The sequence below is a fragment of the Chelonia mydas genome, chromosome 7 (genome assembly GCF_015237465.2).
Source record: "Chelonia mydas isolate rCheMyd1 chromosome 7, rCheMyd1.pri.v2, whole genome shotgun sequence".
NCBI classification, from domain to species: Eukaryota; Metazoa; Chordata; order Testudines; family Cheloniidae; genus Chelonia; species Chelonia mydas.
The window spans coordinates 31,199,955-31,211,978 of NC_057853.1; the positions used below are offsets into that span (position 1 = coordinate 31,199,955).

At 42.1% G+C, this 12,024-nt stretch overlaps 1 protein-coding gene across 6 annotated transcripts in view; it reads right to left on the reverse strand.

Moving 5' to 3' along the window:
* Window positions 1-7,232: 7,232 nt before the first annotated feature.
* POLA2 (DNA polymerase alpha 2, accessory subunit) overlaps window positions 7,233-12,024 on the reverse strand; it is a 45,154-nt gene continuing 40,362 nt past the window's right edge. For 3 of the 6 annotated variants that reach the window (XM_037904719.2, XM_037904717.2, XM_037904718.2), the window contains 2 exons: window positions 11,270-11,396; window positions 7,233-7,775 (listed from right to left, as the gene is read on the reverse strand). In XM_037904719.2, coding sequence (XP_037760647.1) covers window positions 7,629-7,775; window positions 11,270-11,396 — 274 coding nt within the window. In that variant the 3' untranslated portion in view covers window positions 7,233-7,628. The remainder of the gene's footprint in view (window positions 7,776-11,269; window positions 11,397-12,024) is intronic. The other 3 variants (XM_037904722.2, XM_037904723.2, XM_037904720.2) reach the window with 2 other exon arrangements.

Here is a 12,024-nt window from a genome sequence, read left to right on the forward strand (position 1 = left end):
GCTGCAGGTGGGACTTGATGACTCTTACAAGCTGCTGCATTACTGACAATGCTTGGTGTGTGCAGCAGAAGTAGTGTTATGGCAGCCCCAATTGAGATCAGGGCTCCGTTCTGCAAGATGCTGTACAGAAACATAGGGAGAGACACTCCCGGAGCCAAAGAGCTCACAATCTAAACAGAGATGGCAGAATTATTATCCCCATTTCACAGATTGGGAGGTGAGGCCCAGAGAGAAAATAGGTATTGGGTTTTAAAAGGCCCATTTGGGAGTTAGCCACACAACTGCCACTGAATTAAGTGACTTGGCCAAGGTCACACATAGAGGCTGTGGCAGAGTGGGAAATTAACACAGATCTCCTGAAGCCCAGCCAAGTGCCTTGACCACAAGACCCCCTCCTTCTTCCCAGAAGTTAAATGGAAGCTAAGTACATCCCTCCAGCTTTTGGTAAGCCATGACCACAGTGGCACAGAGGTGAGCTAGGAAAAGCTCATTTATATGGAGAGAGGAGTTCTGACTCAGTGATGATGAAAGGGAGGCTGCTTCCAGCAAGTTTTACATTTAGCGGTTCCCTCCCAGCCCAAGCCATGGACTTCTAGCCCTGCTAGCAAAAGCTCTGTGAGTTCCCAACCCACTTCAAAGGCAGACGAGCTTCAATCACTGCTGGCACCAACCACAGGCACCAACCATGGCAGCAAATAGCTCTAGAATCCTCTCCGAGGCTGCTCTCAGAAAACCATGTTTACTAATTAAACTAATCGGACATAGCCACAGCAAATCTGCCGGCTCCATTGATAATTTTCCGTCCTCTCCTTCCCTGGTGCCCTAATTACTATTCATCACGTTTATTATGATGGTCCTTACGGACCGACTGAGAATGGGGCCCCATTGTGCTAGGCACTGCAATTGACAGCCCCTGCCTGGAAAAGCTCACAGTCTAATAGACCATGCTTTTGCTTTTTGCCCTTGCTTTCCATGAGCTGCTGGTAGTCCTAATCTGGACCCTTTTTAAAGCTCTCTCATTTCCCTCTTTGTGATTTGTATCCTCCAACAGAGATTAGGGTCCTATCATAAGAGACAGTCCCCTAGAGAGCATCTAGTCTAAACAGACAAGACAAAGAGTAGGAGGGGAAACCGAGGCAGAGAAGTGACTTGTCTAAGGTCACAGAGCAGAGTCAGAAATAGAACCCAGGTCTCCTGAGTCATTGCCTTAGCCACTCAGCTTCCTATCATAGAATATCGGGGTTGGAAGGGACCTCAGGAGGTCATCTAGTCCAACCCCCCTGCTCAAAGCAGGACCAATCCCCATATTGCTCCCTCAAGGATTGAACTCACAACCCTGGGTTTAGCAGGCCAATGCTCAGACCACTGAGCTATCCCTCCTCACATCGCTTTGCCTAAATTGTAGTGTCTTTTGGGGCACCAGTTATTGTTTAAAGAAAATTAGTTGGTGAATTTTTCTGTGTTGTTGAACTGTGTATTTATTTAAAAGGCCACCTCAGCAGTAAGAGCTGTCCATTCTAATACCAACCTCACAAGGAGGCTGTGAAGGGCTTCATTCATTCATGTTTACCTAGGTAATTCAGGTTTTAATAACTCTCATTATTTTATCATGCATCTCATGGTATCCAACTTAAGGAGGAGGCAGTGTGGCCTAGAGGATAAAGCACTTGACTTTGATTCAGGAAACTTGTTTTCTGTTCCCAGCCCTGCTAATAGCCAAATAGTGACCTTAAGCAAGTTATTTCACCTTTCTCTGCTTCAGTTTCCCTGTCTGTAAAAATGGGAATAAGGATACTGACCTCCTTTGTAAAGCACTTTGCAATCTACTGAGAAGAGCTACATATTTTTATATTACTTATAGCCCCAGCTTGTGGAGATGAGATCTTATGTGGGAATCTCAGTTTTAATTTACAAAAAAAGTATGTTTCTTGCCTTCATAGCTGTGGAGAGAAGCCTGGTAATGTGACCTGACTGCACATTAATGGCTCAAATAAAAAGAACCAATTATGTAAAAAATAAAATCTGATCATTTTTGAGCCAGTCTCATACTTTTGTGGTGCCTGACTTATGAATATGCAGGTTGGTAATTCAGGCATTTGCATGTTCCCGCACTACCATAGCATCGGAGACATGGAGTCATCCTCACAACTCCTCCTGAGGTAGGGAAGCAGCATAGACCTCCATACATATAGATGAGGCAACTGAGGCACACAGAGGTGAAGTGATTTGCCTGAGGTCACACAGGGTGGCTGTGGCAGAGCCAGATCTCCAGAGGCCCAGTGCAGTCCCTTAAGCATGTGATCATCCTTCTGCTAGCATGAAGTGTTTTGAGATCCTAGGATGGAATGTGCTACAGAAGTGTAGTATATTGTTGACAGCCTAATATTATGCTCATAACATTAATCTAAATAGCATCGGTGTTGGTCCAAACTTTCTGCTACCATCCTCTGTGATAAGTGAATGGAGTACAGAGTAACGCAGACAGGGACAGACATTAGAGCAGCCATGGCTGCTAAATGACAGCCACTGGTCAAAGCAGCAGCTGGTGGCAGATCCATTTCCTCCCTTAAAAATACCAGTTCCAGTTACATGAAGGCAGCCTGCTCAAAGGACAGCAGATCTCAAGGAGTCACGAGTAGAACTTGAAATCAGGGAGGAGAAGCACAATGAAACCATTCCTCCAGGGAAGCCAGCCAGTCCTCCCCACCACTGTCCGTTAGCAAACCCACCAGACATTCCAAACAAATTGCAAGTCAGCACCACGGTGCTTTGTTACTTGGGACAGACAATGTTCAGTGTGAGGTGGTTTGCTAAGTAAAGGTTACAAGCTGGCATGACAGGCTAGGGGTTTCTGTCTATGCAGCGTATCTACCAATTTAGGACTCCTATGCTAACAATCCAGAAGAATCAAAGTCACCAAATCCCTACACAATTTTACGACAAACCCCTCCTGTTGCTTTGACCAGGGTCAGGCAATACAATACACATAAATAATTCTTTCCCTGCGTATGAACGGCCACCTCAACTCAGCCCCCTTTCCCAGCTTTACTATTCAAATCCTACCACACAGGAACCCCAGCCCTTGATTGGATTTTGGACTATTGGAATTCTCCCCACGTAGCAGCTAACAGCCTGGGAACAAAAGCAACACTCAGTTCTAAGTGTGTGGGACCAGCACAGGCTACTGAGCGCTACATTTAAACTCTGCTTGATCTGGAGGGTCGGGGCAGGGGCGATAGGGTGGAGGGGGTGGCCCATTCTTCCTCTCTAATTGCTGTCTCTCTCATTCAAGAATTCTGAACAGCAATTTTATAGAAACTTCTTGATTGTTTTGCTTCTCTTCTAGGACATTGAAGCAGCTAAACAACTCAGCTCTGCAAACTAGGCTTGATCGACCCATCCTTGAATCTACAGTGATAGTCTGTTTTAGTTATAATCATATTCATATGTTACATGTTTAATGGGGGTGAGGGTTCAAAGCACTTTAGAAACATGTTGTTGTTTGTATTGCAATAGGATTTAAAGAGGCCCTAAATGAGGTCAGAGCCCCAAAGATTCATAGATTTAAGGCCAGAAGGGACCATTAGATCATCTAGTCTCACCTCCTGCATAATACAGGCCAGAAGATTTCATTCCAGTTACAACTGCATTGAGCCCAATAACTTGTGTTTGGCTAAGCCATACTTTGTTGGTTCCCATACCACCTTCTTAAAAACCAGTTGTGAAGTAAAGGGATGGAACATCAAGCTCCTGTACTACAGTATGGAAATCTTTGGACTAAAGCATATGGTCCAGGAAGACATCCAAGGCTTGGTTTGGAGACCTCAAAGGTTGGAGAATCTACCACTTCCCTCAGTAGACTGTCCCAATGGTTAATCATCCTCACTGTAAAAATGAGTACCTTATTTCCATTTGTGCTAGGCACTGTACATACTCATAGAAAGAGATGGTCCCTGTCCCAAAGATCCTACAATCTAAAGAAAGGAAGGATTATTATGCCCATTTTACAGATGGGGGCTGAAACCCAGAGAGTTTTAGTCCCTGTCTACACCAAAAAGTTGGACTACTTTAGTTATATCACTATATTTAAAATGGTACAACCCGCCCCCACCCGCCAATGTAGACAGTTGTATCAGTATAAAGATGCTTATAGCAGTACAGCTTATTCCCATATAGAAAGGAGAATAAGCTATACCAGCACAAGCATATATTTATACTAATATATCTATATCCATACTAGGGTTTGTAGCAGTATAACTATTGCACATAAAATAAATCACCCCCCTAACCACCATAGTTATACAGGAACAAAATTTGTGAACAGATCAGGCCCAAGTAACTCGACTCTTTAAGCATTTTCCATCTTCTTTATAGCCCCTTTGTGAGGGAGCATGTACAATTTATAAAGTAGAGTAGAGTAGATGAAATAGGAAGTCACTTCATGTCTCTATGGTTCAGTGTCCCTCTCTATGCCATAGGGATAATAGCCTTGCCCTGCCTCACAAGGGGGTTGTAAGAATAAATGCACTGAAGATTGCGAGGTGCTCAGCTACTATGGTAATGGAGGCCATAAGCACCTCAGATAGATAGAATAGCAATTAGTGTTTTTCCTAGAGTACATGGCCAGAAGGGACCACGGTGATTATGTATTACTGCAGGAGGTCAGACCTTCCTCACAATCATTCCTAGAGCAGATCTTTTAGAAAAACATCCATACTTGATTTAAAAATTGTCAGTGATGGAAAATCGCCCGCTGGGAAGCTGTTTAATGGTTAATTGCACTCACTGTTAAAAAATTACACCTTATTTCTAGTTTGAATTAGTGTTGCTTCAACCTCCAGCTATTGAATTTGGTTATATCTGTGTCCGCTAGATTGAGGAGTCCATTATTAAATATTTGTTCCCCAGGTCCATACTTAGAGCCTGTAATCAAGTCACCCTTTAACCTTCTCTTCGTTGAGAATTATAATTAAGGCCCGCGATGGGGACTCAGGAGCTGCTATCATCACTGTGTGACTTTGTGGAAGGCACTTCATCTCTTTGTGACTCAGTTCTCCACCTGCAAATTAGGGATAACCCGGTTCCTTTGTCTACTTAGACTGAATATCTCCAGGGCAGGGACTGTTTCTCCCTCTGTGTTGGTGCATCATACAGTACTACAGGGCCCTGACCTCAGCTGAAGACTCCAAGCATTACTATGATACAAACAATAAAAAGTTGTAAGGGGGCCTTCCAAAAACATGAACATGTGCCTTGAATTCACATTAGAGTTAGAAATCAGCACTCTGGCTGCAGGTAAAATCTCCCAACAACTCTAGGTAAAAGCAGTTAATCTTTTCAGCTTAGAGACAAGATGGATGAGGTAACTTTTTTAATGGACCAACTTCTGTTGATGGAGACAACCTTTTGAGTTACACAGAGCTCTTCTGCAGCTTAGGGACATTCTAATGCATTGACCCTGCCTGCCCACTCTGCAGGACCCCAAATGGCCTTACTTAGGTAACTTCCACTTCGCAGCATCTGCGCTTGGCCAGCCCAACATTTGCCACTAGCATCAGTGCTGCCAAAAACAAAGAATAGGGCTGCGGAGGAGAGGGTGAGCAGATTACCAACCTCAGAGAAAACCATGCTGCTCTGTGCATTTGGGAGTTGTACTTGTGTTGGGGGAGGGGATCCAGTCTAGAGTAAGCGGAGGAAGAATAGGGAGACAATTTACACAGAACCCAAGCATTGGGAAAGATTAGAGGCTGCCTATAAGTCACTCTGAGCTGCTAGTTGTTTCCTAATAGTGGAGGTAAAATAGGTGCTTGGCATGTGTGTTGGAGCTCTCTCTCTATGTACATACACACACTGATCAACAGAATTTTTAAAGTTACACATAGACCATATGGCCCAGTATTACTATTCAAGTCCTGTTTTTTTCATACGAAAAAGGCCCAAGTCAGGCCAGATTTAGGAGTGGTGACTACACAGTGTTCAACACTTGGAAGCTCAGACAGCTAGACATGTATTTGTGCCAGTACCTTGGCATTAAGGAAAAAAAATTTCAGCAAGAGAAAGGAATAGAGTGTGGTTAAAGCATTCGGTTGGAACTCAGGAAAATCTGGGTCCTTATTCTGCCAGAAAATTCCTGTGTAACCTTAGCCAAGTCCCCTCTGATCTGTGCCTCAGATTCTCCATTTATACATTGAGAATAGTAACCCTTCCTTTGTCTGTCTGTTTAGATGGCAAGCTCTTTGGGGCAGGGATTCTCTCTCACTATGGGTCCGCACACGAGTTTCCCATTTTGCTTAGGGCTTCTAGCTGCTTCTGTAACATAAAAAGAAACGGGAGGCAGGATTGAAATGATCCACATATAGTAGATTATATAGTACCAGCTCAGAGGCCTCCTAGTGAAGATCCAAGTGCCTCAGTCCAATGGCATATCAGTATTTTGATTAACATATAATAGAAATGCAGATCATATGGCACTTAATCACCCACAGAAGCCACTTTACAGCAATCCAAGTCCAAACAAAGACCTTTGGAATTAACCAGTGCAAGGATCAGAGTTTAAATTCCTCCAGTTGACAGTTGCGTGGAAGAACTGCAAAAAATGTTTTTAAAAAAACCCATACGCTTTGCTTTAAACTGAGAGTTGTCCGCAGGTTTGGACAAGTAACACCTGCCTGTCCAAGTCAGACAGGCCTAGCAATGCTGCTGCAATGCATACATTACATAAAGTATGACGGACCCCACAGGGCTACCCGATTAGAGAGAACCTGTGTGTAATATAGAAAAAGCAAAGTTACTTTCCCAGCTCAGTTGGGATCAATTTAATTTTTGTTTGCTGTAATTTTATGGTGCCAGAGATTGAAAAAGATCATCCTCCTTGGTTCCAGGCAGAGGTCCAGGAAGTGTGGATATTACCCAAGAGAGGCAGAGCGATATAATAGATAAGGGAATGGAATGAGATTCAGGAGAACTGGGTTCTCTTCCTGGCTCTGCTACGTGCTGTGTGAACTTGAGTAAATCACAGTCTACCCTGTGTTTCAATTCCCTATCTATGAACAGGGAGATGACTGACACACACTGGTGCTGAGGGCCAGATTATCTAAATAAAACAGACAAAAACCCAGCATGACCTACAGCAGGATCTGAAAATAGAACATCCAGCTCACCTTGAGCAGAAGCCTCTGCTGATACTGACGAAACTAAAGGGATAGCCTGGACACAGAGCTGAAAGCATGAACTTTTAGAAAACTCAGGGTGTATTTTATTTGCAGTTCACTTTGATGAGCTGACAACTTCCCCCTTGGCAAATTACAATGGAAGACAAGCTGATCCAAGTCAGTGCTCCCGGTACACATTTGCATTGACAAGGTTTGCATTCCTGATTGCAACAGGCCAAAGAGCCTTAAAAAACTCTAATACAATGTCTGATTTGCTACAAAAATCTATGCACAAGATTCTCCAAAGCATTAGTCCTGAGAGACGGAAAGGTATTACACGGCTCTCAGAGCCCCTTCGCCAGATCATCCTTGCATCTTTTGACCAAATCTAACAGATGTCCAACCAGGCTGGATTTGAACTTGTACTGAACTCAAGGCCAGCATCTCTGTTTTAAGGGTAGGGTGCAGAGAGTCTGTTTAGATTTTGACAACTTGGGCAGCAATGCAGGGACTCTTTCGCTCTTCCTCTGTATCCTGCCTCTGTATGTACAGACGGCTGTAGGTCCCCCCCACCTGGCCTTTGGTGAGTCGTCCTGGGTTCACACACACACAGCCTAAGACATCCTGCGGAGAGATAGGGAACACATATTAAAATGACTATAGAGCAGGTAAGAATTCAGGCACAAGCAATCACAGCAAGTTGCAAAGTTATTGGTTTGTTTGAAATGGTTTCCACTAGGGCTGTCAAGCAAATAAAAAAATCGTATTAATTGCATGATTAATTGCGCTGTTAAACAATAATAGAATACCATTTATTTAAATAGTTTGGGATATTTTCTACATTTTCAAATATATTGATTTCAATGACAAAGTGTACAGTGCTCACTTTATATTTATTTTTTATTACAAATATTTGCACTGTAAAAAACAAAAGTAATAGTATTTTTCAATTCAGTGAAGTACTGTAATCTCTTTATCATGAAAGTTGAATTTACAAATGTAGTTACCTAAAAAAACCACAACAACCTTCAAAAATAAAACAATGTAAAACTTTAGAGCCCACAAAGTCCACTCAGTTCTACTTCTTGTTCAGCCAATTGCTCAGACAAACAAGTTTGTTTACACTTGCAGGAGATAATGCTGCCTGTTGGTTTACAATATAACCTGAAAGTAAGAACAGGCATTCACATGGCACTGTTGTAGCTGGCATTGCAAGATATTTATGTGCCAGATGCACTAAAGATTCATATGTCCCTTCATGCGTCAACCACCATTCCAGAGGAGATGCGTCCACGCTGATGATGGGTTCTGCTCAATAACCATCCAAAGTAGAGCAGACCGATGCAAGTTCATTTTCATCATCTGAGTCAAATGCCACCAGCAGAAGGTTGATTTTCTTTTTTGGTGGTTCACGTTCTGTAGTTCTGCATCAGAGTGTTGCTCTTTTAAGACTTCTGAAAGCATGCTCCACACCTCGTCCCTCTCAGATTTTGGACTGCACTTCAGATTCTTAAACCTTGGGTCCAGTGCTGTAGCTATTTTTAGAAATCTCACATTGGTACCTTTTTTGTGTTTTCTCAGATCTGCAGTGAAAGCGTTCTTAAAATGAACAACATGTGCTGGGTCATCATCTGAGACTGCTATAACATGAAATATATGGCAGAATCGGGTAAAACAGAGTAAGAGACATACAATTCTCCCCCAAGGAGTTCAGCCACAAATTTAATTAATGCATTATTTTTTTAATGAGCATCAGCAGCATGGAAGCATGTCCTCTGGAATGGTGGCCAAAGCATAAAGGGGCATATGAATGTTTAGCATATCTGGCACGTAAATACCTTGCAATGCTGGCGACAACAGTGCTATGCAATAGCCCATTCTCACTTTCAGGTAACATTGTAAATAAAAAGTGGGCAGCATTATCTCCCATAAATGTAAACAAACTTGTCTGTCGTAGAGATTGGCTCAACAAGAAGTAGGACTGAGTGAACTTGTAGGCTCTAAAGTTTTACATTGCTTTGTTTTTGAGTGCAGTTATGTAACAAAAAAATACATATATACATTTGTAATTTGCACTTTCACCATAAAGAGATTGCACTACAGTACTCGTATGAGGTGAATTGAAAAATACTATTTCTTTTGTTTGCCATTTTTGTAATATAAATAAAATGTAATATAAATAAAAATAAAATAAAATAAAATTAATACAAATATAAATATTTGTAATAAAAAAACCAATATAAAGTGAGCAGTCTACTTTGTACACTGCATTGTAACTGAAATCAATATATTTGAAAATGTAGAAAAACATCCAAAAATATTTAATAAAATTCAATTGGTATTTATTGTTTAACAGTGCGATTAAAACAGTGATTAATTTTTTTAATCGCGATTAATTTTTGAGTTAATCACATAAGTTAACTGCAATTAATCAACAGCCCTAGTTTCCAACTCTTCAGGTGCTACTGTAATATAAATAAATTATAATAGTAAAATCCCAACTGAGAGTGGGGCCCCATTGTGCCGAGTGCTGCAGAGACATATAGTGTGAAACAGTCCCTGCCCCAAAGAGCTGACAGTCTAAATAAAAGATGGGAGATGAAACAGAGGCAGAGGGGGGGAAATGACTTGCCTGGGGTGACTGAGTCAGTAGCAGAGCCAGGAATAGAACCCAGGGCTCCTGATTCAAAGTCCTACCCACTGAACTATATTGCCTCACAATACAGCAGGTTCCCAGTTGGGCTGCTGCATTCCAATAATATTTTGACAATTTTAGCCCTACAGCAGCTGCAAACCACAAGGCTGAGTTTGTGCTTTTACAGCTCCTCTAGAATCACAGACATTGTCAGACTGGATCAAGATCTAGCCCATCTAGCCCAGTATCCAATCTCTGACAGTGCCAATACCAAATGCTTCAGAGAAAGGCGAAAGAAACCCTACAGTTTAAATATAAACTACCCATAAGGGGAGTTAGAGATAGTAAACCTCCTGAAGCAGGACATAAAACTATCACTTCCAAAACCCTTGGTTATGTTTTGATCCGTACTAGTGTAACTCTAGAGATTCCTGTTATCCACATAAATGCCCTAATCCTTTTGGAATCCTGCTAAGCTCTTTAACCTCTCTACAGGTTAATTTCAGTGGCAAGGAGGCAACAAGGCTCTCATTGCTCCCACTGTAATTCCTTAAAAGTTTCTCCACATCCTCAAAAACATTTTCACTGAAGACTAGGGATTCTGCTGTGACATCTAACTCCTTGCCTACAATGAGAGAGTTGCAATGTAAAGTCCCTTGAGAAGGTCTGTGCTGACTTGATCAGAGGTGCCAAGGAAAAGAATCTAAAAGTGAAGGGACCTGTTCGCATGCCTGTTAAAACTCTGCGAATCACTACTAGGAAAACAACTTGTGGTGAAGGTTCTAAGACCTGGGATTGTTTCCAGATGCGTATCCACAAGAGTCTCATGGACTTACACAGTCCCTCAGATTGTTAAGCAGATCACTTCTATCAGTATTGAACCAGGTGTAGAAGTTGAAGTTACTATTGCTGATGCCTAAAAGCCCATCATCTACTTTAATAAAATTTGATTTTTTTTTTTAAATTACAAGAGCGAGGGAGTTACAGTAATAAATAGTTTCTCTCAGCTAGGGATGGGAAAAAAAAACTAGCTCACCAAATGAAAGAGGAAGATCAGTGTGGGCGCAGCCTTCGCTATCTGAAACATGGGGAAGTCTAGTTATGCAGATTAGCTGAGTAAAATTTTCAAAAGCAATTAAGGAGCTTAAAACCCATTTTTCAAGTGACTTAGACACTTCAGTGTCCTGGATACTTCTGAAAACCAATGCAGTTTCAGCACCTATGGCACTTCTAAAAATGGATCTTAGGCACTGTTGAAAATTGTATCCAACATTTGTGGTATTGAGAGCAGAGAAATGGCATTAACAGAACTGAGCCCCATTCCTACCACTCATCTTGCTCTTCCTGTAGGCTGAGTTCTATACTGAGGCTGGGATTCTCAAGGGCAGCCACTTCCCACTGAATTCCAGCAAGCGATGTGTGCCTAACTCCTTAGGCACCATTGAAAATCCCAGACAAAAATGTTTACATGCCCCCAGCTTACCTTAACAAAATATCTCAGCTCAGATGGAGCAACGAGGACATCCGGGGTGACTGGCAAAGGTACGTAATTATAGAAGTTCTCATAATCGACATTCATCTCCTCCGAGGGAGGGTAGAGTGGGTAATAACTGCATAGATCAATATTAAATTATTGATTACACTTAAATACACCACCTTTGCTCCATTCTCCCCACACACCTTGCTGTCAGCCAGGTAACCAAGTATCAGTCCCACTCCTCCAGCAGCTTAAGGCTTGTGCATTGTGCTATTAGCAGTGTCTCTGTTTACAGAAGCAGAAAGTTGTTCAAAAATGAAACTGAAGGCCTGATTCTCTGTTACCATGCTCCAGGCAGAACAAAATCCAGTGGCTGGAAACTGAAGCTAGACAAATTCAGACTACAAATATGGTACACATTTTCAACAGTGACAGAAATTAACCACTGAAATAACTTAGCATTCTCCATCACTTGGAAGAGTCTTTCAATCAAGACTGGATGTCTTTCTAAAAAGATATGCTTTAGCTCAAAACTTACAGGATCAAGGCAGAAATTATTGGATGAGATTCTTTGGCTTGTGTTAAGCAGGAGGTCAAACTAGATGATCATAACGGTCCCTTCTGGCCGTAATGTCTATGAATCTCGTGGGATCATCTACACCAGTGCAGGGCAGGTGTAAAACACTACCAAGTCAGGATGGTGGTACTTTTATACCACTCTCCACTCGTATAAGTGATTACACAAAGTGCTGGCAACAGAG